We start from the raw sequence: 27,491 nt of genomic DNA on the forward strand, positions 1-27,491 counted from the left end.
TAGGAACAGTGGGTTAACTGCCTTGTTTAGGGGCAGAACGACCAATATATATATATTTTTTACCTTGTCAGCTCAGAGATTCGATCTAGCAACCTTTCGGTTACTGGCCCAATGCGCTTAACCACTAGGCTACCTTCTCTAACCACTAGGCTACCTGCTCTAACCACTAGGCTACCTGCTCTAACCACTAGGCTACCTGCTCTAACCACTAGGCTACCTGCTCTAACCACTAGGCTACCTGCTCTAACCACTAGGCTACCTGCTCTAACTAGGCTACCTGCTAGGCTACCTGCTGCAGGTAACTCAAACTGGCAATAAAACCAGGTTCATAAACCAGATGAAATAACACCTTGCTGTGAAGAGACAGGCATTTATTTATTTTTTATTATTATAAGTTTTTTTGTTGTTGAATTTTACCCCTTTTTCCCCAATTTCGTGGTATCCAATTGTTTAGTAGCTACTATCTTGTCTCATCGCTACAACTCCCGTATGGGCTCGGGAGAGACGACGGTTGAAAGTCATGCGTCCTCCGATACACAACCAAGCTGCACTGCTTCTTAACACAGTGCGCATCCAACCCGGAAGCCAGCCGAACCAATGTGTCGGAGGAAACACTGTGCACCTGGCAACCTTGGTTAGCGCGCACTGCGCCCGGCCCGCCACAGGGGTCACTGGTGCGCGATGAGACAAGGATTTCCCTACCGGCCAAACCCTCCCTAACCCGGACGACGCTAGGCCAATTGTGCGTCGCCCCACGGACCTCCCGGTCGCAGCCGGTTGCGACAGAGCCTGAGCGTGAACCCAGATTCTCTGGTGGCACAGCCCTTAACCACTGCGCCACCCGGGATGCCCGAGACAGGCATTTTAATGCATTTTGCATTGTTTTATGTATGTGATACGTGGTTGGGGATACTGTGATACAGTTGAAGTCGGAGGTTTACATACACTTAGGTTGGAGTCATTAAAACTTGTTTTTCAACCACTTCACACACTTCGTGTTAACAAACTATAGTTTTGGCAGGTCGGTTAGAACATATACCTTGTGCATGACAAGTCATTTTTCCAACAATTGTTTACAAACAGATGATTAAAAAAATTCCAGAAAATGTCATGGCTTTAGAAGCTTCTGATAGGCTAATTGACATAATTTGGGTCAATTGGAGGTGTACCTGTTGATGTATTTCAAGGCCTACCTTCAAACTCAGTGCCTCTTTGCTTGACATCATGGGACAATCAAAAGAAATCAGCCAATACCTCAGAAAACAATTTGGAGACCTCCACCAGTCTGGTTCATCCTTGGGAGCAATTTTCAAACGCTTGAAGGTACCACGTTCATCTGAACAAACAATAGTACGCAAGTATAAACACCATGGGTCCACGCAGCCGTCGTACTGCTGAGGAAGGAGACTCGTTCTATCCCCTAGAGATGAATGTACTTTGGTGCGAAAAGTGTAAATCAATACCAGAACAACAGCAAAGGACCTTGTGAAGATGCTGGAGGAAACAGGTACAAAAGTATCTATATCCACAGTAAAACGAGTCCTATATTGACATAACCTGAAAGGCTGCTCAGCAAGGAAGAAGCCACTGCTCCAAAACTGCCATAAAAAAGCCAGACTACGGTTTGCAACTGCACATGGGGACAAAGATCGTACTTTTTGGAGAAATGTCCTCTGGTCTGATGAAACAAAAATAGAACTGTTTGGCCATAATGACCATCGTTATGTTATGTATGGAGGAAAAAGAGGGAGGCTTGCAAGCTGAAGAACACCATCCCAACCCTGAAGCATGGGGGTGGCAGCATCATGTTGTGGGGGTGCTTTGCTGCAGGAGGGACTGGTGCACTTCACAAAATAGACTGCTACATGAGGGAGGGAAATTATGTGGATATATTGAAGCAACATCTCCAGACGTCAGTCAGGAAGTTAAAGCTTGGTTTCAAATGGGTCCTCCAAATGGACAATGACCCCAAGCATAAGGTTGTGGCAAAATGGCTTAAGGACAACAAAGTCAAGTCATTGGAGTGGCCATCACAAAGCCCTGACCTCAATCCTATAGAACATTTGTGGGCAGAACTGAAAAAGCGTGTGCAAGAAAGGAGGCCTACAAACCTGACTCAGTTACACCAGCTCTGTTAGGAGGAATGGGCCAAAATTCACCCAACTTATTGTTGGAAGCTTGTGGAAGGCTACACGAAACGTTTGACCCAAGTTAAAAACAATGTAAAGGCAATGCTACCAAATACTAATTGAGTGTATGTAAACTTCTGACCTACTGGGAATGTGATGAAAGAAATAAAAGCTGAAATAAATAATTCTGCCTACTATTATTCTGACATTTTACATTCTAACTGACCTAAGACAGGTAATTTACTAGGATTAAATGTCAGGAATTGAGAAAAGCAGAGTTTAAATGTATTTGGCTAAGGTGTATGTAAACTTCCGACTTCAACTGTATGTGGTTGGGATATGACTGTGATACATGGTTGGTGATACGACTGTGATGCCTGGTTGTGTCTCCTGGCTATCTTGAGATGAATGCACTCACTGTGGGTCTCTGGATGGGAACGTCTGCTAAATGACTACACTGTAATGTAGTGCTGTGGGTCTCTCTGGATGGGAACGTCTGCTAAATGACTACACTGTAATGTAGTGCTGTGGGTCTCTCTGGATGGGAACGTCTGCTAAATGACTACACTGTAATGTAGTGCTGTGGGTCTCTCTGGATGGGAACGTCTGCTAAATGACTACACTGTAATGTAGTGCTGTGGGTCTCTCTGGATGGGAACGTCTGCTAAATGACTACACTGTAATGTAGTGCTGTGGGTCTCTCTGGATGGGAACGTCTGCTAAATGACTACACTGTAATGTAGTGCTGTGGGTCTCTCTGGATGGGAACGTCTGCTAAATGACTACACTGTAATGTAGTGCTGTGTGTCTCTCTGGATGGGAACGTCTGCTAAATGACTACACTGTAATGTAGTGCTGTGGGTCTCTCTGGATGGGAACGTCTGCTAAATGACTACACTGTAATGTAGCGCTGTGGGTCTCTCTGGATGGGAACGTCTGCTAAATGACTACACTGTGTGTTTTATGTATAGTTTCCTGTTTGGACCCCAGGAAGAGCAGCCCCTGCCTCAGCAGCAGCCCATTGGGTGATCCTAGTAAATAAAATAATAAAATACACTGGGGACTGTAGAGTGAAACATCTGAAGAATGCCTTGCTGATTTTCAAGAAACTCTAAATTACAAAAATAAGTGTGTGGGGGGGGGGGGGGGAGAAACTTAGCATGTTTACCAAGTTGCACAAAATAAAACTGACAACATATGTACAAAACTATACTAGTATGTTGATGTTCTTTCCCCTCTGTCCTCAGGGTGTACATTGGGAGACGTCTAACTACCTCAGTACCCAGTACCTTCTAAAGGGACACTCCACTGGACTGGAACAACATGGTTTTTAGGCACCAACACCGTTACCTTCCACTGCTGCTAGCTTTGAAGTGGTTCGCTTATTAGATACAGATAGGCAACATCTGTCATGTGTCCCCCAACTCCACTCAAATACATGGCTCAAAATGGCACCCTATTCCCTACATAGTGCACTACTTTTGACCAGATCTCTAATGGCTCTGGTTAAAAGTAGTGCACTACATAGGGAATAGGCTGCCATTTTGGGACACACTTCCTTTTTGTTTTCCCCTGGCGGTGAGCAGTCCACCCTGCCTATATCTGTATTGTACCCCTGTGAATACTGTTGGCGTTTCCCTTAGTTCCCAGAGCTGCTTTTTAAATAACCCTGCTCCACTGGAAAGTAGAACCCGGTGTTCCTCCTCCATCTCACTGGACGATCTCTGGGTAGGGGGGCCATCTTATAATCAACCTTTTAAGAGCCATCGTTGTCAACGGCTAGCTAGCGTTCACTGTCAGTCATTTTCAAGCCATTTTATCTTGCTCCGAGTTGAGACATTTTTTGTAGTAGAAGACTTTTGAGGTAATGACATTACAGTAAGAAGGTGATGATACAGAAAAGCATTGTGAATTTCTCAGCGTTGAGATATGTACGGAGAAGAAAAGGGAGTGGGTCAGACAAGAAAGCTGGACGTTGTATTTTAGGGAGCTGTTGCTTGTTTTATCAGAATGTCCTTGGTTTGGGGGAAAAAGGGATCAAGACATTCAACCGAAATGTTATTTCTGACCCGGATCCTTCTCATGGATCATGAAGGGCTTTAATAATAAAACAAGGTTTCAGGATAAATTAAAAAGGTTTGAAATAGATCAACCCTGATGGTGTTTGAGGAAGTAGAAGGAGAATGAATGTACGGAGCATCTTCCATTAGATCCCAGATTAGGTCGAACAGGAGCGTCGGGGTTTTGGTTCTGTCGGCACCTTTCAGTTTATTGGTGTTATTTTTCACTCAGGGTTGTTTTCTGTGACAACAAGGTGTCCCGTTCACTGAATATGCATGTGTATGGGTAGAATTGTACATTAGATGTGGCACTATGTAAACCGGAAGTGTTTTAATGGTCGGTGGCATGTTAATGGTCTACGTGACCATTTGAAATACACTAAAACAGATTTTCTACCACTACTGCATAAGACCACACATCCCCATATCAAATATTTTAGGGGAAAATATAGACTTTCACACTTGTAATCATGAGGGAATTTAGAAATATTTTATTTTTGCCTTACTTATACTTCACTCCTAATTAAATACGAAATCTCAGTATCCAGAATGCTTCAGTATTTTTTTGTTCTAAGAATGAAGAGAGCAACAGAGGCTTTCAGAGTTATGCCTTGAAAAGGCATTTACCAATCTGTTTCTGCATGTCTTGTAGAGCTGGTCAACATGTCAAGTGTCTATGTGAAGTTGTAAAACTGTTTTGTAAGAACAGTTGGAATTGTATCTGAAAAATAAAATGGTTGAATCATAAAAATATCCACCTCTGTGCTCGTTTCTGGAAAACCGTACAACGAAAACGTGATTATCCAAAATGTCAGTCAATACATTTTCCTAAAATTGCCTTTTTCCCCAACAGTGTATTCTCACCAACGATTTGTACAACAATGGGTCATTCATACCAAATATTTCAAACGTATACCCCAACATGCCAACAAGTAAACTCTAACTCCCATCACAAATAACCAAACAGATGAATACATTTCCACAATGTTAGCATTATAACACAAGGAACCATGATCATTCAACAGAAGACTGTAATTCACCCCGACTAGTTCCTGATTTAAAGAGCATCGCAACGATACCATGTTGTACTTTTAAACCTTAGAATATTCTTTCAGTGATTTCAGACCATTGTATATTGCTGGGGGATATTGTATACTGGGTGTACAATATGAAGGTCCCGGTTCCTCCGGAGATGACTGAACGACTGCTGGCCAGCTTAAGTCTGGAGGAAGGCAGGGCACTCAGCATTGGGACTCTCTGGTCGAGTTCCTGCCCGACAACATTGCAGACACATGCCAGATTTTTTACAACGCCTGGATAGGTATTTAACATATCGGCTAACCACATCATATATAGCAATTTGTTGCCCTACTGCACAGTCGATGACGTGGCAAGCAACCATTGGTTGATGAAACGCCACGCCTGCACATCCAGTTGGAGAGGAACGATCTATGGCTCTCCCAATCGTCTTAAAAATCGGTCCTCTCCTAGTCTCCTCTCATCTACACTGATTGGAAAAGACGAGACAGGTCTCACCACGAAGCTGGCTTTCATCTGGTCAGTTGTTACAGATCAGTACAGCTGAAGGAGAGGATGATGTCTGGATAGTAGAGACACGACAGTAAAACATCTCTCCTACACCGCAGGATCCTGACTGTACCAGAGTTCAGACAGGATCCTGACTGTACCAGAGTTCAGACAGGATCCTGACTGTACCAGAGTTCAGACAGGATCCTGACTGTACCAGAGTTCAGACAGGATCCTGACTGTACCAGAGTTCAGACAGGATCCTGACTGTACCAGAGTTCAGACAGGACAACAAACCTATTCAAGCAAAAACATATAAAAAAAGGACAGTAGTCTTCTGTAGAACATACCGGATTACACAACTTAAAACCTGGTTGGTACAGTCGAAACGTGCAGCGGGCATCATCGGGGGTTTCCTCCTCCAGAGATTCAGGATGTAGAAACCTTCTTAAAGCCATTCTGTCTTACTGGACTACAATGTAGAGTATCAGGATCTAAGACGACAATACGGCAGGTAGCCTAGTGGTTAGAACAGGTAGCCTAGTGGTTAGAGCCAGGTAGCCTAGTGGTTAGAGCCAGGTAGCCTAGTGGTTAGAGCAGGTAGCCTAGTAGTTAGAGCAGGCAGCCTAGTGGTTAGAGCAGGTAGCCTAGTGGTTAGAGCCAGGTAGCCTAGTGGTTAGAGCCAGGTAGCCTAGTGGTTAGAGCCAGGTAGCCTAGTGGTTAGAGCCAGGTAGCCTTGTGGTTAGAGCCAGGTAGCCTAGTGGTTAGAGCCAGGTAGCCTAGTGGTTAGAGCAGGTAGCCTAGTGGTTAGAGCAGGCAGCCTAGTGGTTAGAGCAGGTAGCCTAGGTAGCCTAGTGATTAGAACTGGTTAGAGCCAGGTAGCCTAGTGGTTAGAACCAGGTAGCCTAGTGGTTAGAGCCAGGTAGCCTAGTGGTTAGAACCAGGTAGCCTAGTGGTTAGAACCAGGTAGCCTAGTGGTTAGAACCAGGTAGCCTAGTGGTTAGAACCAGGTAGCCTAGTGGTTAGAACCAGGTAGCCTAGTGGTTAGAGCCAGGTAACCTAGTGATTAGAGCCAGGTAACCTAGTGATTAGAACCAGGTAGCCTAGTGGTTAGAACCAGGTAGCCTAGTGGTTAGAACCAGGTAGCCTAGTGGTTAGAACCAGGTAGCCTAGTGGTTAGAGCCAGGTAGCCTAGTGATTAGAGCCAGGTAACCTAGTGATTAGAGCCAGGTAGCCTAGTGATTAGAACCAGGTAGCCTAGTGGTTAGAACCAGGTAGCCTAGTGGTTTGAGCCAGGTAGCCTAGTGGTTATACCAGGTAGCCTAGTGGTTAGCACCAGGTAGCCTAGTGGTTAGAGCAGGTAGTCTAGTGGTTAGAGCATTGGGCCAGTAACCGAAAGGTAAAAATCTGTTCTGCCCCTGAACCAGGCAGTTGTTCCTAGGACGTTATTGTTAATAAGAATTTGTTCTTAACTGACTTGCCTAGTTAAATAAAAAATACTGACAAAGCCAATAACAGGATTCTCACAAATTCCAGTAGTGAGCTGCCTAATAACAGAGAATCAGGTGCCTTAGAAAAGGCATTTTGTGGCCAGTAGGTTGACTGTCCACATCTACCAAATGACACGCAAAGTAGAACAGAATAAACCCAGATTCATTTCAGAATGTGAAAAACGCGTCGTTGTGGTTTTTGTTACTTTTATTAAGTGGTTGACACCAGACGGTGTGGTTATATAGATACAGTCAATGAGTAAAATGTTATTATACATGAGAAGAAAAAAAAAGAAGGATAAAAACTAAAAAAATAATAATAACCAAAAACTTAAAAAAAAATAACCAAAAACAATTGTCCACTGACCAAACATGGAGACCTGTGTTGAAGAGCTTAACAAGGTCCAACACGGAGGCCTGAGAGAGTCGGCCAGGGAGGAGGAATGTTATCAGTAAGGCTGCAACATTTTCCCTAACTTTCCCAGCATCCTAGTTGGCAGGATTCCCCGATCATTTCCTGCTCATTCCTTTTCCGATTCTGGGAATCTTCCAAATGGGATTTCTGGAAAACCTTGGGATTTTTCGGAAAGTTACCTGGGAATTTGCAACCTTACTTTATTTAAGCTAATTTCATTTCAGTTTCTTCCAAGGCCCAGATATACAGTTAAGAGACTAATATCTCATTCTGACTTCCAACACATCTTTCCTCCTTATTCCATAATGTGTCGTCGAATCATAGGAAGTAAAACAAGGCTCAGACTTTTAAATAAATACACTAAACTTTAAACTGACATTTTTTTGGGGCCTCTTTGTCGAGCCGCTGTCCATCGATGCTTCTGCTGCAGTCAGGCCCGGGCTAGTCTGTCCAGAGTCAGACCTGGGGCTCCTGCCTGCCTCTGTCTGCCCTCACAACGAGACAGGACGCAAACCAACCAACCAACACCTCAGACTCTTAAAGAAACAGGCCGTCTGACTCCAGCAGGTGACCAGGCGTCCGGCTGGCTGGCTACACAACGAAACAAGCGCATCACATTTCTTCTTCATTAGGAGGACAGACAAGGCTGTTGTTGTTTCTTTAAACAGATGTAACAACTATTCTTTAACTATGCAACGTACAAGATTTCTGTCCATTCGCGGTAGGTAGGTATGATGGCTGGGTTCGGGGAGGGTCGGAACAGTTTCGGGGGGGGGGGGGGGGTGGGGGGGGGGGGGTTGTTAAGTTTAGTTGATCTTGTCCTGGAATATGTAGAGGTTGTTGGTGGCGGCGACAGCGATGACGTTCTCCTTTGGGTGCCACGCGGTGTGCAGGATCTTCTTGTTGAAGTCCAGACTGTCTACGCTGATCTCGTCCTTCTTCCTCTTCCCCCCGGTGGACACCTTGCGAGCCTTCAGGATGGCCCGAGGTTTACTGTTCTCTCTAGAGGCCTCCAGCGTGACGTCCCTCCGCGTGTTCCGGTCAAACATCCGGAAGAAGTTGTTGTACGAGCCCGTCATGATGGCACTGGGGAGGAGGAACAGCAAAACAAGGTGAATTTGCACATCCCAAAAATGTCTACAATTGCAAAATGATTTTGGGTCCTTGAAAAGCGCAATATAAATACCATGTACTATTTATTATAAGACCTATTATTAAATAGAAATTCGCTGCTGGACAAAAATACTAGATAAAGAATTTACATTTGCATTTATTTATCTAGTGTAAAGCAAGCAACCCATCCAAAGGGGTAAGAGTAATGTTGTAACGTCGTCATGGTTCTAGAAGGGTAATGTTGTGGCGTCATCATGGTTCTAGAAGGGTAATGTTGTGGCGTCATCATGGTTCTAGAAGGGTAATGTTATAACATCGTCATGGTTCTAGAAGTGTAATGTTGTAACGCCATCGTTGTTCTAGAAGGGTAATGTAACGTTGGCATGGTTCTAGAAGGGTAATGTTGAAACGGCATCATGGTTCTAGACGGGTAATGTAACATCGCCATGGTTCTAGAAGGGTAATGTTGTAACACCATCATTGTTCTAGAAGGGTAATGTTGTAGCGTCATCGTGGATCTAGAAGAGTAATGTTGTAACGTCACTGTGGTTCTAGAAGAGTAATGTTGTAACGTCACTGTGGTTCTAGAAGAGTAATGTTGTAACGTCAACGTGGTTCTAGAAGAGTAATGTTGTAACGTTGTCATGGTTCTAGAGGAGTATTGTTATAATGTCATCATGGTTCTAGAAGGGTAATGTTATGTCATCATGGTTCTAGAGGAGTAATGTTGTAGCGTCATCATGGTTCTAGAAGAGTAACGTTGTTGCGTCATCATGGTTCTACAAGGGTAACGTTGTAACGTCGCCATGGTTCTAGATGAGTAATGTTGTAACAGCATTGTGGTTCTAGAAGAGTAATGTTGTAGCGTCATCGTGGTTCTAGAAGAGTAATGTTGTAACGTCATCATGGTTCTAGAAGGGTAATGTTGTAGCGTCATCATGGTTCTAGAAGGGTAATGTTGTAACGTCGTCATGGTTCTAGAAGAGTAATGTTGTAATGTCATCATGGTTCTAGAAGGGTAATGTTGTAGCGTCATCGTAGTTTTAGAAAAGTAATGATGTAGGGTTATTGTGGTTCTAGAAGAGTAATGTTGTAATGTCATCATGGTTCTAGAAGGGTAATGTTGTAACGACGTCATGGTTCTAGAAGAGCAATGCTGTAATGCCATCATAGTTCTAGAAGAGTAATGTTGTAGAGTCATGGTTCTAGAAGAGTAATGTTGTAGAGTCATGGTTCTAGAAGGGTAATGTTGTAGCGTCATTGTGCTTCTAGAAGGGTAATGTAACATCGTCATGGTTCTAGAAGAGTAATGTTGTAACATCGTCATGGTTCTAGAAGAGTAATGTTGTAATGTCATCATGGTTCTAGAAGAGTAATGTTGTAACATCGCCATGGTTCTAGAAGAGTAATGTTGTAATGTCATCATGGTTCTAGAAGGGTAATGTTGTAACATCGTCATGGTTCTAGAAGAGTAATGTTGTAATGTCATCATGGTTCTAGAAGAGTAATGTTGTAACATCGCCATGGTTCTAGAAGAGTAATATTGTAGCGTCATTGTGGTTCTAGAAGAGTAATGTTGTAACATCGTCATGGTTCTAGAAGAGTAATGTTGTAATGTCATCATGGTTCTAGAAGGGTAATGTTGTAACGTCGTCATGGTTCTAGAAGAGTAATGTTGTAACAGCGTCATGGTTCTAGAAGAGTAATGTTGTAACAGCGTCATGGTTCTAGAAGGGTAATGTTGTAGCGTCATCATGGTTCTAGAAGGGTAATGTAACATCGTCATGGTTCTAGAAGAGTAATGTTGTAATGTCATCATGGTTCTAGAAGAGTAATGTTGTAGCGTCATCGTGGTTCTAGAAGAGTAATGTTGTAATGTCATCGTAGTTCTAGAAGAGTAATATTGTAACATCGTCATGGTTCTAGAAGGGTAATGTTGTAGAGTCATCGTGGTTCTAGAAGAGTAATGTTGCAGCGTCATCGTGGTTCTAGAAGAGTAATGTTGTAACGTCGTCATGGTTCTAGAAGGGTAATGGTGTAACATCGTCATGGTTCTAGAAGAGTAATGTTGTAGCGTCATTGTGGTTCTAGAAGAGTAATGTTGTAACATCGTCATGGTTCTAGAAGGGTAATGTTGTAACATCGTCATGGTTCTAGAAGAGTAATGTTGTAGCGTCATTGTGGTTCTAGAAGAGTAATGTTGTAACGTCATTGTGGTTCTAGAAGAGTAATGTTGTAACGTCATTGTGGTTCTAGAAGAGTAATGTTGTAGCGTCATTGTGGTTCTAGAAGAGTAATGTTGTAACGTCGTCATGGTTCTAGAAGAGTAATGTTGTAGCGTCATCGTGGTTCTAGAAGAGTAATGTTGTAACGTCGGCATGGTTCTAGAAGGGTAATGTTGTAACATCGTCATGGTTCTAGAAGAGTAATGTTGTAATGTCATCATGGTTCTAGAAGAGTAATATTGTAGCGTCATTGTGGTTCTAGAAGAGTAATGTTGTAACATCGTCATGGTTCTAGAAGAGTAATGTTGTAATGTCATCATGGTTCTAGAAGGGTAATGTTGTAACATCGTCATGGTTCTAGAAGAGTAATGTTGTAACAGCGTCATGGTTCTAGAAGGGTAATGTTGTAGCGTCATCATGGTTCTAGAAGGGTAATGTAACATCGTCATGGTTCTAGAAGAGTAATGTTGTAGCGTCATCGTGGTTCTAGAAGAGTAATGTTGTAGCGTCATCGTGGTTCTAGAAGAGTAATGTTGTAATGTCATCATGGTTCTAGAAGAGTAATGTTGTAGCGTCATCGTGGTTCTAGAAGGGTAATGTTGTAACATCGTCATGGTTCTAGAAGAGTAATGTTGTAACGTCGTCATGGTTCTAGAAGGGTAATGTTGTAACATCGTCATGGTTCTAGAAGAGTAATGTTGTAGCGTCATTGTGGTTCTAGAAGAGTAATGTTGTAGCGTCATCGTGGTTCTAGAAGAGTAATGTTGTAACGTCGTCATGGTTCTAGAAGGGTAATGTTGTAGCGTCATCGTGGTTCTAGAAGAGTAATGTTGTAATGTCATCGTAGTTCTAGAAGAGTAATATTGTAACATCGTCATGGTTCTAGAAGGGTAATGTTGTAGAGTCATCGTGGTTCTAGAAGAGTAATGTTGCAGCGTCATCGTGGTTCTAGAAGGGTAATGTTGTAACATCGTCATGGTTCTAGAAGAGTAATGTTGTAGCGTCATTGTGGTTCTAGAAGAGTAATGTTGTAACGTCATTGTGGTTCTAGAAGAGTAATGTTGTAGCGTCATTGTGGTTCTAGAAGAGTAATGTTGTAGCGTCATTGTGGTTCTAGAAGAGTAATGTTGTAACGTCGTCATGGTTCTAGAAGAGTAATGTTGTAACGTCGTCATGGTTCTAGAAGAGTAATGTTGTAACGTCGGCATGGTTCTAGAAGAGTAATGTTGTAGAGTCATCGTGGTTCTAGAAGAGTAATGTTGTAACGTCGTCATGGTTCTAGAAGAGTAATGTTGTAACGTCGGCATGGTTCTAGAAGAGTAATGTTGTAGCGTCGTCATGGTTCTAGAAGAGTAATGTTGTAACATCGTCATGGTTCTAGAAGAGTAATGTTGTAGCGTCATTGTGGTTCTAGAAGAGTAATGTTGTAGCGTCATTGTGGTTCTAGAAGAGTAATGTTGTAGCGTCGTCTTTGCTTGGAAGTCAATTGCAGGTCTGAATTGTAATCAGGGGAGGACGACTGCCCCTTCTCATTGAAACCACGGAAATACAAAGCCGACTGCGGTACTGCAGGCATTGTTCTCAGAAAACAGAACACATTATAATCAATGGAAAAACGTCAATCTTTGTGGTCAATATTAGTGTAAATAAAATGTTTAGATGACAATCATGATATTAATAATCGCTTCTAACACAACAGATGTATGTCCTTGAACCGATTATTTAAAAATCACACACAGAAGTGAAGGATATTTTAGTTCCTAATGGCAGCCTGCAGTACCCTGGTCAGCCTTAAACTAGAGTTACTCAATGAGGAGGCAACACTGAGCTAGCCTGCAATATCACTTCCTGGAGTGGCCCAAACGGCGCAATGTCACGTCTCCATGAGACGCCATCTTAACCGACAATTTTATCTTCAATGTGCCGTTGAGTCTTCACATAGGAATGAATGGTGTCAGGTGATCCTGGGCTTTGCGTACATACAGCCGTTGATTGTAATGCAGGTGTTTGTTATTTGCGTGTTGCGGGTCCATTTATGAGACCGAACATAACTTTCAAACCGATTCTAAAGCTCCGTGTCGGTTGGTTTGCGGTACCTGTCAGCACCGTTCCAGCAGCACTCGAACTTGTCGAAGATGCAGTCGTTTTCATACAGCGAGCAGAGCTTGCTACGGAGGTACTCGTGCACCTATACAAAATATAAAACACATTTAAAACAGTTCGGATCAGTTCATTTATTTGGCCTTTAGGAAGAATTTGTCTTTCCTTCTTGAGACAAGAATTTTAAAGATTTAACTAAATAACATATATACACTGAACAAAAATATAAAATGCAACATGTAAAGTGTTGGTCCCATGTTTCACGAACTGAAATAAAATATCCTAGAAATGTTCCATATTCCATAAAAGCTTATTTTTCTCAAATGTTGTTGCACTAACATCCCCGTTAGTGAGCGTTTGTCCTTTGTCAAGATAATCTATCCACCTGACAGGTGTGGTATATAGGAAGATGTTGATTAAACAGGATCATTAACACAGGTGAACCTTGTGCTGGTGACAATAAAAGGCCACTAAAATGTGCAGTTTTGTCATCCAACACAATGCCACAGATATCTCAAGTTTTGAGGGAGCGTGCAATTGGCATGCTGACTGCAGGTATGTACACTAGAGCTGTTGTCAGAGAATCGAATGTTCCAACATCGGTTTAGAGAATTTGGCAGTACGTCCAACCGGCCTCACAACAGCAGGCCACACGTAACCACGCCAACCCAGGATCTCAACATCCGGCTTCTTTACCTGCGGGATCGTCTGAGACCAGCTACCCAGACAGCTGATGAAACTGAGGAGTATTTATGTCTGTAATAAAGCCCTTGTGAGGAAAAAAGTCATTCTGACTAGCTGGACCTGGCTCCCTAGTGGGTGGGCCTATGCCCTCCCAGGCCCATCCATGGCTGCGCCCCTGCCTAGTCATGTGAAATCTATAGATCAGAGCCCATTGGATTTATTTCAATTGACTGATTTCCTTAAATGAACTGTAAAAGTGTTGAAATCGTTGCATGTTGGGTTTATATCTTTGTTCACTATACATATTGTTTCTGTCTGTTTTCATACCACTGCAATTCATTCAAAATGTGATAAAAACATACTACTACACAACACAGTGCTCTATAGCCAGAGGAATGTAGGTAAAGTTAAAGTCAGTACCTGGCAGGTCTCGACAGGTAGGTCTCTACAGGTAAAGTTCAAGTCAGTACCTGGTAAGTCTCTACAGGTAAAGTTCTAGTCAGTACCTGGCAAGTCTCTACAGGTAAAGTTCCAGTCAGTACCTGGTAGGTCTCTACAGGTAAAGTTCCAGTCAGTACCTGGTAGGTCTCTACAGGTAAAGTCAGTTCCTGGTAGGTCTCTACAGGTAAAGTTAAAGTCAGTACCTGGCAAGTCTCTACAGGTAAAGTTCCAGTCAGTACCTGGTAGGTCTCTACAGGTAAAGTTCCAGTCAGTACCTGGTAGGTCTCTACAGGTAAAGTCAGTTCCTGGTAGGTCTCTACAGGTAAAGTTAAAGTCAGTACCTGGTAGGTCTCTACAGGTAAAGTTCCAGTCAGTACCTGGTAGGTCTCTACAGGTAAAGTTCAAGTCAGTACCTGGTAGGTCTCTACAGGTAAAGTCATTACCTGGTAGGTCTCTACGGGTAAAGTTCCAGTCAGTACCTGGTATGTCTCTACAGGTAAAGTTCCAGTCAGTACCTGGTAGGTCTCTACGGGTAAAGTTCCAGTCAGTACCTGATAAGTCTCTACAGGTAAAGTTCCAGTCAGTACCTGGTAAGTCTCTACAGGCAGGTATCTACAGGTAAGGTTAAATTCAGAACCTGGTAAGTCTCTACAGGTAAAGTCAGTACCTGGTAGGTCTCTACAGGTAAAGTTCTAGTCAGTATCTGGTAAGTCTATACAGGTAAAGTTAAAGTCGGTACCTGGTAGGTCTCTACAGGTAAAGTTCTAGTCAGTATCTGGTAAGTCTCTACAGGTAAAGTTCTAGTCAGTATCTGGTAAGTCTCTACAGGTAAAGTTAAAGTCAGTACCTGGTAGGTCTCTACAGGTAAAGTTCTAGTCAGTACCTGGTAGGTCTCTACAGGTAAAGTTAAAGTCAGTACCTGGTAGGTCTCTACAGGTAAAGTCAGTACCTGGTAGGTCTCTACAGGTAAGGTTAAAGTCAGTACCTGGTAGGTCTCTACAGGTAAAGTTAAATTCAGTACCTGGTAAGTCTATACAGGTAAAGTTAAAGTCAGTACCTGGTAGGTCTCTACAGGTAAAGTTAAATTCAGTACCTGGTAAGTCTATACAGGTAAAGTCATAGTCAGTACCTGGTAGGTCTCTACAGGTAAAGTCAGTACCTGGTAGGTCTCTACAGGTAAAGTTAAAGTCAGTACCTGATAGGTCTCCACAGGCCGGTTTTCCATGTTCAGATCCCACACCTTGACTGACAGGTAGTCTCTGGTCATCATGTAACGGCCGCTGTGACTGAACTTCACATCCGATATTGAGGAGATAATCTCGGAGAAGAAGGACCGACTGCTAGGGTCCTCTGGCTCCTCGAAGACTGAGAAACAAATAAACACAAACCTTTCCAAACCAGTCCATCAAAACAGCAACGTATTGGCCAGTTAGCAGATGCTTTTATCTCAAGTGACTTAAAGCCATGCATGCAGACATGTTATTGTATGGGTGACCCTGGTAATTAAAGAGTCAATCCTGGCATTGCAAGCACCATGATCTACCAACTGAGGCACACAGGACCACGTTAGTATCAAAAACAAGCCTGCGTCTAGCTCCTAGAAGACAGACAGGAGGTTACACTTTACCTAAAGCCTGCAGGTATAAAGCTTTATAACTTGTTATAACCATGTATGAGCCTTACTGTCATTCAACTGAAGAATCATTACATTAACTAATCAAGACGTTATAGAGGGATCATTCATGTTCATGACGAGTCTTACAACGCATTATAGCTGCCTCATAATGCATTATAAATCCTAGTCTATAAATAAACAATGAAAGCTGCTCTCTATCAGCCTGAAAACAAAGCCTATATTTCCTGACCGTTGTCCCGCTACCCTAAAGAGCTGAGAGGGTACTACACGGATTACATCATTCTGTATGTATGTTACGGCAGGGTAGCCTAGTGGTTAGAGCGTCGTTCTGCCCTTGAACAGGCAGTTTAACCCACTGTTCCTAGACCAGTTAACCCCACTGTTCCTAGACCAGTTAACCCCACTGTTCCTAGACCAGTTAACCCACTGTTCCTAGACCAGTTAACCCCACTGTTCCTAGACCAGTTAACCCACTGTTCCTAGACCAGTTAACCCACTGTTCCTAGACCAGTTAACCCACTGTTCCTAGACCAGTTAACCCCACTGTTCCTAGACCAGTTAACCCCACTGTTCCTAGACCAGTTAACCCACTGTTCCTAGACCAGTTAACCCCACTGTTCCTAGACCAGTTAACCCCCTGTTCTGTCGTCATTGAAAATAAGAATTTCTTCTTAACTTGCCTAATTAAATAAATACAAATAAATATAACCTTCTGACATCAGAGGGAAACTATTGTAAAAACTGTTTGTATGTGAAAACACATCGGACTTAGTTTGAGGAACGCTCAACTCCGTTCTCTTATTTCGAGTTGAGTTTTGATAACAGGATTCGCAGGATTTGCTAGCAACAACATATATTATTCTATCTAAAACAATAACATTTCTGTAAAGTTTTACCCCCAACGATATTATTGACTTACATTTGCTTTGCCTATCACAGAGGGCAGCAGCTCGCATGTCACAGAGGCGGATGGTCCCCTTACTGCTACTGTACACAAATACATTACACTGGTGTGGATGGCACTCTGCAGCTGTGATGACTTCTGTCAGCTCCTCCATATTGGCAGGCTTTATATCTACAATGTCTGGGGGAGGGGAGGGGCACGATCAAGGATCAACACCACCAAGACATGGCAAGGGCATAGACACAAACAGGTAGACACGCACTCACTCACAGGTAGACACGCACTCACTCACAGGTAGACACGCACTCACTCACAGGTAGACACGCACTCACAGGTAGTCACACACTCACAGGTAGACACAGGTAGTCACACACACACACACAGGTAGACACACACACACACACAGGTAGACACACTCACAGGTAGACACAGGTAGTCACACACACACAGGTAGACACACCACACACAGGTAAACACACACACAGGTAGACACACACACACAGGTAGACACACCACACACATGTAGACACACCACACACACAGGTAAACACACACAGGTAGACACACCACACACAGGTAGACACACACACAGGTAGACACACCACACACAGGTAAACACACCACACACAGGTAGACACACCACACACAGGTAAACACACCACACACAGGTAGACACACCACACACAGGTAGACACACCACACAGGTAGACACACCACACACAGTTAAACACACACACAAATCTTCCCATTTAAATGAAATACATGTTGCGTATGTTTTGTGATTAAAAAAGGATACTAAAACTTCTATCAGTGATTTCTAAGTGCCAGAGGTTAACCCTGAGATCATCAGCCGAAAGGTACGTTTCGTGATCGCTGTTTACAGAGATGGAATTGATGTGATATGTGTGTGCGTTAGCGAATATCCTCCTCGGACTAGCCTCCACCATCCGGTCCATGGGCAGCAGCACAGGCACCTACAACAAAGAAGCCTTTTATTATGGAGATGTACCACGTTTAAAAACCCTGCAGTTCGCTCCTTTTCTGAAGATGACAAATACCTGTAGTAGTGAAGTAGGGGGGGGTTAGTTACATATCGCAATATTATATTGATACTTGACTCAAAATATATACAGTGGGCCAAAAAAGTATTTAGTCAGCCACCAATTGTGCAAGTTCTCCCACTTAAAAAGATGAGAGGCCTGTAATTTTCATCATAGGTACACTTCAACTATGACAGACAAAATGAGAAAAAAAAAATCAGAAAATCACATTGTAGGATTTTTAATGAATTTATTTGCAGATTATGGTGGAAAATAAGTATTTGGTCACCTACAAAACTTAATCTCAATACTTTGTTATAGTCCCTTTGTTGTATATATACACTTGTTATAGTTTTTTTGCTGGATAACGTTAGCGGTGCTAGCTGGTTGTTCATGCGCCAAAAATACTGGATTTTCATCCTGTAGCTGGTTCTCCATCTTCTATTTTAAATAGGAAAAAAATAATATAATATATAAATATTTATAATAATAATATATTAATATAATAATAAAAAAATAATAAACATGTTTTCAGAACTTTTATATCCAACATAATTTTCTCATGCTCTCTCCTTTCCCTCTGTAGCAGACGGACACTGATTGGACAAAACATTAGGAACGCCTGCTCTTTCCATGATATTTACTGACCAGGTGAATCCGGGTGAAAGCCATGATTCCTTATTGATGTCACTTGTTAAATCTACTTTAAATCAGTGTAGATGAAGAGGAGGGGACAGGTTTAAAGAAGGATTTTTAAGCCTTGAGACCATTGAGACATTGATTGTGATCACAGCACCTGTACATAGCCCATCTATAAATAGCCCAAACAACTACCTCTTCCCCTACTATATTTATTTTGCTCCTTTGCACCCCAGTATTTCTACTTTGCACACTCATCTGTCAAATCTACCATTCCAGTGTTTTACTTGCTATATTGTATCTACTTTGCCACCATGGCCTTTTTGCCTTTACCTCCCTTATCTCACCTCATTTGCTCACATCGTATATAGACTTGTTTATACTGTATTATTGACTGTATGTTTGTTTTACTCCATGTGTAACTCTGTGTCGTTGTATCTGTCGAACTGCTTTGCTTTATCTTGGCCAGGTCGCAATTGTAAATGAGAACTTGTTCTCAACTTGCCCACCTGGTTAAATAAAGGTGTTCTCAACTAGCCTACCTGGTTAAATAAAGGTGTTCTCAACTGGCCTACCTGGTTAAATAAAGGTGAAAAAAAAAAATGGTGTATGTGTGCCATTCAGAGGGTGAAGACAAAATATTTAAGTTTGAATTAAACTAAGGGATCACAGTTCGGTCCATTTTGGGTTCGGGCTGTGGCAAAGCGGGGTGTGGAAGGAGTCACGGAGGGGGGGTGTGAAAGAAGTCACGGAGGGGGGGGGGTGTGAAAGGAGTCACGGAGGGGGGCTGTGGAAGGAGTCACGGAGGGGAGCGTGTGGAAGGAGTCACGGAGGGGAGCGTGTGGAAGGAGTCACGGAGGGGGGGTGTGAAAGCAGTCACGGAGGGGGGGTGTGGAAGGAGTCACGGAGGGGAGCGTGTGGAAGGAGTCACGGAGGGGAGCGTGTGGAAGGAGTCACGGAGGGGGGGTATGGAAGGAGTAACGGAGGGGGGGTGTGGAAGGAGTCACGGAGGGGGGGTGTGGAAGGAGTCACGGAGGGGGGGTGTGGAAGGAGTCACGGAGGGGGGGGTGTGGAAGGAGTCACGGAGGGGGGGTGTGGAAGGAGTCACGGAGGGGGGGTGTGGAAGGAGTCACGGAGGGGGGGTGTGGAAGGAGTCACGGAGGGGGGGTGTGAAAGGAGTCACGGAGGGGGGGTGTGGAAGGAGTCACGGAGGGGGGGTGTGGAAGGAGTCACGGAGGGGGGGTGTGGAAGGAGTCACGGAGGGGGGGTGTGAAAGGAGTCACGGAGGGGGGGTGTGAAAGGAGTCACGGAGGGGGGGTGTGGAAGGAGTCACGGAGGGGGTGTGTGGAAAGAGTCACGGAGGGGGGGTGTGGAAGGAGTCACGGAGGGGGGGTGTGAAAGGAGTCACGGAGGGGGGGGGGTGTGGAAGGAGTCACGGAGGGGGGGTGTGAAAGGAGTCACGGAGGGGGGGTGTGGAAGGAGTCACGGAGGGGGTGTGTGGAAGGAGTCACGGAGGGGGGGTGTGGAAGGAGTCACGGAGGGGGGGTGTGAAAGGAGTCACGGAGGGGGGGGGGGTGTGGAAGGAGTCACGGAGGAGGGCTGTGGAAGGAGTCACGGAGGGGGGGTGTGGAAGGAGCCACGCAGGGGGGGTGTGGAAGGAGTCACGGAGAGGGGGAGTCGAAGGAGTCACGGAGGGGGGGTGTGGAAGGAGCCACGGAGGGGGGGTGTGGAAGGAGCCACGGAGGGGGGGTGTGGAAGGAGTCACGGAGGGGGGGTGTGGAAGGAGTCACGGAGAGGGGGAGTCGAAGGAGTCACGGAGGGGGGGTGTGGAAGGAGCCACGGAGGGAGGGTGTGAAAGGAGTCACGGAGGAGGGGTAATGAACCATATATCAGGTAATCAATCACATGAGAGATGGATCAGAAGGGATGACAGTTTAAAAAGGCAGGGACACACGGGTAGCGTTTGCCGTCCAAGAGGACTTGGCACCTCTGAACAGAGTGCCGGATGTAATTTGCGAACCGAGTGCGAACTGATTCTACGTGTCCAAACTTGTGAAAATGTCAGCAGTCAGAACGGCTCACGGCTAACGGCTAACGACTCACGGCGAGCGGCTAACGGCGAGCGGCTAACGGCGAGCGGTTGCTAAAACGCCCTGCGTCTAAACGGACGGAGAACGAACGGCAGGTTCATATCAGACCGTCACTCTGTGCCGTGTATTTTCTCCCTCACATTTTCACTCCAAATACTTTACGTTTTTCTTTGTGTTTTTAAAAATGTCCCTGAACGAAGGGCCTCCCCGGGTGGTGCAGTGGTCTAAGGCACTGCCTCCCCGGGTGGTGCGGTGGTCTAAGGCACTGCCTCCCCGGGTGGCGCAGTGGTCTAAGGCACTGCATCGCTGTGCCACCAGAGACTCTGGGTTCGAGCCCAGGCTCCATGGGGCGACGCACAATTGGCCCAGCGTCCGGGTTAGGGAAGGTTTGGCCGGTAGGGATATCCTTGTCTCATCGCGCACCAGCAACTTCTGTGGCGGACCGGGCGCAGTGCACGCTGACCAGGTCGCTAGGGGCACGGTGTTTCCTCCGACACTTTGGTGCGACTGGCTTCCGGGTTGGATGCACGCTGTGTTAAGAAGCAGTGCGGCTTGGTTGGGTTGTGTTTTCGGAGGACACATGGCTTTCGACCTTCGCCTCTCCCGAGCCCGTACGGGAGTTGTAGCGATGAGACAAGATAGTAACTACTAACAATTGGACACCACGAAATTGGGGAGAAAAAGGGGTAAAATTTCAATAATATTTCCCTGAACGGGATCATTCAAAACTATATCAGGTAAACGGTGATGAACGAGAGGAGACATACCCGTAACGACGTGATTCTGAAAGGATCTCTCAGTCTTCCATCCTCGTCTTTCAAGTTGTAGCCTTCTGCTCTTTTGTCCCGTTGGCTGATTTTCCACAGCTTGATGGTTTTGTCTGGGTTGTAAAAAAGGCCATGTCAGTGTTATAGCACAGGTTTACAGTCACCTTGGCCTTCCGTCTGTAAAAACACTTCAGAGGAAGGAGTGTGGTAGCAGAATCAGAATGAGTTAGTTAAATAAGATGTTTAATTTACATAATAATGCTTATGTGGGGGAAAAGTGACTTGGGCCCCAGAGAGTGGAGAGGTCAGGCTTGTATTCTTATGTGAATGGGTCTGGAACTGTTGTATGTCCTCTCTGAGGTTGCCCTTATCTTGATCTAGTGTATGACCTAAGAGGCTCACTATTACATGTCCCCTCTGAGGTTGCCCTTATCTTGATCTAGTATATAACCTAAGAGGCTCACTGTCTCGGTGAGCTTGTCCAGGAGGGGGTGTATTTAAGATGGGAGTATCTAGGATTGACAATTGATATATGCCATTGGATGAGGTAATGTTTTGGTACAATGTTGTACCAAGAACGAGAAGTAGAACCTCGTCTAAGAGAGTAAACTGAACAATCATTTATAGATAATGCTGTCTGGCTATGGAATACTCCTCTCTCAAGTAAAGTCTTCCTTTGTAATGTTTCTAAGATCTGTTATTTGTCATGTGAGTTCAGATGGGTGTGTCTGGGCTATAAATGATACTAAGAATTGTTTTGTAAGCACTCTCAGAGAATTCATTTATAGACACTGAATTGATCTGAGAGTCACCGGGCTTATGGTGAAGCTCATATAATTAAAAGATGGACTTTATGATATAACTGACTTGTGTGGTGGTTTGCTCTCTCATGGATTTGGTAATACAGGACATTTCCACGACAGAGGTTAATAAGCGACCTTTACAGTTCAATATTCAGCGGAACCGTCTGTGGTGCTGAAGAGTCGTCATCGCCTTGACCGAACGGAATCAGAAAAACATGAAGGAGAGCTCGGCGACTTACCGTTTGTTGAGAGCAGAGAGTGTGCAGCGTTTCGTTGAGGTAACCATCTTATCTTGTTGATTTTCTCCTCGATTTCTAAGCTTTTTAAATAGTCAAACTCGGGTTCATGGCTCTGGAAAGTGCTGTACACGTTGTATTCTCCTCTGGAATGAGGACGGTTTTTACTCTGAAAGAAATAAACCCCCCAGCTCATTATCAGTACGACTATATTTCACAACCACCACAGTAATGCACTTAAAAATATTTAAAAAAATACGATGTTGTACATTATGAGGTGAATCCGACTAATGTTGTTTTCAAGGTGCGTTTTAGTCTTAAACGTTGTTTCTTCCCCCTATTGATTTATATCTGTTTGATAGTTAACTGACCTCTTGTTCCCGTTGGAAAATGACGACACGACCTCCTTTGTCTCCCGTCGCTAGTAGTTCTCCAGAATAGTTAAACTCAACCGTTGAGATTATGTCGGCTGAGAGAGACAACAACAACAAAAAGGTCATGAGAGCGTAACACTTCTATGTTGGCTGTTTCTTTTTTTTTGCATATGTAATCAAATAATGATAAACAAACCTGAACTTAAGACACACTATAACATGGGTTAGATCTACGTCACAAAACAAAAACATGATCAATATCATTGATGACCAGTCTGACGTAGCAGTGGGTTTTTCAATCATATTATAAAGAGTGGGGCCTCGTGAACATCCCCCTCTCAGTATAGGACCGAACCCTATCAGGCACACGTCATCCTGTACTGTAGCACCCACTGCAACAACACTAGCAGCTCACTGGGGGAATAACGACAACACAACCCACTGCAACAACACTAGCAGCTCACTGGGGGAATAATGACAACACAACCCACTGCAACAACACTAACAGCTCACTGGGGAATAATGACAACACAACCCACTGCAACAACACTAGCAGCTCACTGGGGAATAATGACAACACAACCCACTGCAACAACACTAGCAGCTCACTGGGGGGATAATGACAACACAACCCACTGCAACAACACTAGCAGCTCACTGGGGGAATAATGACAACACAACCCACTGCAACAACACTAGCAGCTCACTGGGGGAATAATGACAACACAACCCACTGCAACAACACTAGCAGCTCACTGGGGAATAATGACAACACAACCCACTGCAACAACACTAACAGCTCACTGGGGGAATAATGACAACACAACCCACTGCAACAACACTAGCAGCTCACTGGGGGGAATAATGACAACACAACCCACTGCAACAACACTAGCAGCTCACTGGGGGGAATAATGACAACACAACCCACTGCAACAACACTAGCAGCTCACTGGGGGAATAATGACAACACAACCCACTGCAACAACACTAACAGCTCACTGGGGGAAGAATGACAACACAACCCACTGCAACAACACTAGCAGCTCACTGGGGAATAATGACAACACAACCCACTGCAACAACACTAGCAGCTCACTGGGGGAATAATGACAACACAACCCACTGCAACAACACTAGCAGCTCACTGGGGGAATAATGACAACACAACCCACTGCAACAACACTAGCAGCTCACTGGGGGAATAATGACAACACAACCCACTAATGACAACACAACCCACTGCAACAACACTAGCAGCTCACTGGGGGGAATAATGACAACACAACCCACTGCAACAACACTAGCAGCTCACTGGGGGAATAATGACAACACAACCCACTGCAACAACACTAGCAGCTCACTGGGGAATAATGACAACACAACCCACTGCAACAACACTAGCAGCTCACTGGGGAATAATGACAACACAACCCACTGCAACAACACTAGCAGCTCACTGGGGGAATAATGACAACACAACCCACTGCAACAACACTAGCAGCTCACTGGGGAATAATGACAACACAACCCACTGCAACAACACTAGCAGCTCACTGGGGAATAATGACAACACAACCCACTAATGACAACACAAACCCACTGCAACAACACTAGCAGCTCACTGGGGGAATAATGACAACACAACCCACTGCAACAACACTAGCAGCTCACTGGGGAATAATGACAACACAACCCACTGCAACAACACTAGCAGCTCACTGGGGAATAATGACAACACAACCCACTGCAACAACACTAGCAGCTCACTGGGGGAATAATGACAACACAACCCACTGCAACACAACACTGCAGCAGCTCACTGGGGGAATAATGCAACAACACTAGACAACACAACCCACTGCAACAACACTAGCAGCTCACTGGGGAATAATGACAACACAACCCACTGCAACAACACTAGCAGCTCACTGGGGAATAACGACAACACAACCCACTGCAACAACACTAGCAGCTCACTGGGGAATAATGACAACACAACCCACTGCAACAACAGTAGCAGCTCACTGGGGAAATAATGACAACACAACCCACTGCAACAACACTAGCAGCTCACTGGGGGAATAATGACAACACAACCCACTGCAACAACACTAGCAGCTCACTGGGGGAATAATGACAACACAACCCACTGCAACAACACTAGCAGCTCACTGGGGGAATAACGACAACACAACCCACTGCAACAACACTAGCAGCTCACTGGGGGAATAACGACAACACAACCCACTGCAACAACACTAGCAGCTCACTGGGGAATAATGACAACAACCCACTGCAACAACACTAGCAGCTCACTGGGGGAATAATGACAACACAACCCACTGCAACAACACTAGCAGCTCACTGGGGGAATAATGACAACACAACCCACTGCAACAACACTAGCAGCTCACTGGGGAATAATGACAACAACCCACTGCAACAACACTAACAGCTCACTGGGGAATAATGACAACACAAAACAACACTAGCAGCTCACTGGGGAATAATGACAACACAGCCCACTGCAACAACACTAACAGCTCACTGGGGAATAATGACAACACAAAACAACACTAGCAGCTCACTGGGGAATAATGACAACACAGCCCACTGCAACAAAACTAACAGCTCACTGGGGAATAATGACAACACAAAACAACACTAGCAGCTCACTGGGGAATAATGACAACACAAAACAACACTAGCAGCTCACTGGGGGAATAATGACAACACAACCCACTGCAACAACACTAGCAGCTCACTGGGGAATAATGACAACACAAAACAACACTAGCAGCTCACTGGGGAATAATGACAACACAACCCACTGCAACAACACTAGCAGCTCACTGGGGAATAATGACAACAACCCACTGCAACAACACTAGCAGCTCACTGGAGGAATAATGACAACACAACCCACTGCAACAACACTAACAGCTCACTGGGGAATAATGACAACACAAAACAACACTAGCAGCTCACTGGGGGAATAATGACAACACAACCCACTGCAACAACACTAGCAGCTCACTGGGGAATAATGACAACACAAAACAACACTAGCAGCTCACTGGGGGAATAATGACAACACAACCCACTGCAACAACACTAGCAGCTCACTGGGGAATAATGACAACACAAAACAACACTAGCAGCTCACTGGGGAAAAATGACAACACAAAACAACACAAGCAGCTCACTGGGGAATAACGACAACACAACCCACTGCAACAACACTAGCAGCTCACTGGGGAATAATGACAACACAAAACAACACTAGCAGCTCACTGGGGAATAATGACAACACAACCCACTGCAACAACACTAGCAGCTCACTGGGGAATAATGACAACACAAAACAGCCAAATCAAATCAAATGTATTTATATAGCCCTTTTTACATCAGCTGATATCTCAAAGTGCTGAAACAGAAACCCAGCCTAAAACCCCGAAAAGCAAGCAATGCAGGTGTAGAAGCACGGTGGCTAGGAAGAACTCTCTAGAAAGGCCAGAACTCTAGGAAGAAACCTAGAGAGGAACCAGGCTATGAGGGGTGGCCAGTCCTCTTCTGGCTGTGCCAGGTGGAGATTAGAAACCTAGAGAGGAACCAGGCTATGAGGGGTGGCCAGTCCTCTTCTGGCTGTGCCAGGTGGAGATTAGAAACCTAGAGAGGAACCAGGCTATGAGGGGTGGCCAGTCCTCTTCTGGCTGTGCCGGGTGGAGAACCCACTGCAACAACACTAGCAGCTCAGTGGGGTACTTGGCCTCACAGCAAGACAAAACAACCATGCGCCATGCTAGTCTCCTGATAAATACGTAATATGCTCGATACAAGAAGTAGGCTAGCCAGGCTATAAATTATTTTCTGAAGTCCACACTGCCAAAGATGTTCAGCCCTCCTCTTGGCCACAGTAGCAACATGTTTCTCTTATGAAGCGAATTTCCTGTAATTCTACACATTTTTTTTCCATGGCTTATGCTGTCTGAGTGTCTGAAGTTTGTTGTTGTTGTTGTTGTGATTGTTAGTTCTCAAAGATGCTCTTAAAATATACAGGGGCCTTCGAAAAGTATTCGGTCCCCTTGACTTTTTACACATTTCATTTTACGTTACAGCCTTATTATAAAATTGATTCAATAAAACATGTTCATCTTCAATCTACACAGAATACTCCATAATCACAAAGCCAAAACAGGTTTAGACATCAATCTACACAGAATACTCCTTAATCACAAAGCCAAAACAGGTTTAGACATCAATCTACACAGAATACTCCTTAATCACAAAGCCAAAACAGGTTTAGACATCAATCTACACAGACTACTCCATAATCACAAAGCCAAAACAGGTTTAGACATCAATCTACACAGAATACTCCTTAATCACAAAGCCAAAACAGGTTTAGACATCAATCTACACAGAATACTCCATAATCACAAAGCCAAAACAGGTTTAGACATCAATCTACACAGAATACTCCTTAATCACAAGCCAAAACAGGTTTAGACATCAATCTACACAGAATACTCCATAATCACAAAGCCAAAACAGGTTTAGACATCAATCTACACAGAATACTCCTTAATCACAAAGCCAAAACAGGTTTAGACATCAATCTACACAGAATACTCCTTAATCACAAAGCCAAAACAGGTTTAGACATCAATCTACACAGAATACTCCATAATCACAAAGCCAAAACAGGTTTAGACATCAATCTACACAGAATACTCCTTAATCACAAAGCAAAAACAAGTTTAGACATCAATCTACACAGAATACTCCTTAATCACAAAGCAAAAACAAGTTTAG

The 27,491-nt window shown here is 44.3% G+C and overlaps 1 protein-coding gene across 1 annotated transcript in view; it reads right to left on the bottom strand.

Annotated features, from left to right (window-relative positions):
* Positions 1–7,372: 7,372 nt before the first annotated feature.
* LOC139381099 (serine/threonine-protein phosphatase 2A 55 kDa regulatory subunit B delta isoform-like) overlaps positions 7,373–27,491 on the bottom strand; it is a 31,304-nt gene continuing 11,185 nt past the window's right edge. The window contains exons 3-10 of the mRNA XM_071124379.1: positions 22,671–22,768; positions 22,303–22,468; positions 21,261–21,373; positions 17,521–17,698; positions 16,740–16,904; positions 15,380–15,549; positions 13,056–13,147; positions 7,373–8,707 (exon numbers count right to left, since the gene is read on the bottom strand). Coding sequence (XP_070980480.1) covers positions 8,428–8,707; positions 13,056–13,147; positions 15,380–15,549; positions 16,740–16,904; positions 17,521–17,698; positions 21,261–21,373; positions 22,303–22,468; positions 22,671–22,768 — 1,262 coding nt within the window. The 3' untranslated portion in view covers positions 7,373–8,427. The remainder of the gene's footprint in view (positions 8,708–13,055; positions 13,148–15,379; positions 15,550–16,739; positions 16,905–17,520; positions 17,699–21,260; positions 21,374–22,302; positions 22,469–22,670; positions 22,769–27,491) is intronic.

The sequence above is a fragment of the Oncorhynchus clarkii genome, chromosome 23 (assembly GCF_045791955.1).
Source record: "Oncorhynchus clarkii lewisi isolate Uvic-CL-2024 chromosome 23, UVic_Ocla_1.0, whole genome shotgun sequence".
Lineage (NCBI taxonomy): Eukaryota > Metazoa > Chordata > Actinopteri > Salmoniformes > Salmonidae > Oncorhynchus > Oncorhynchus clarkii.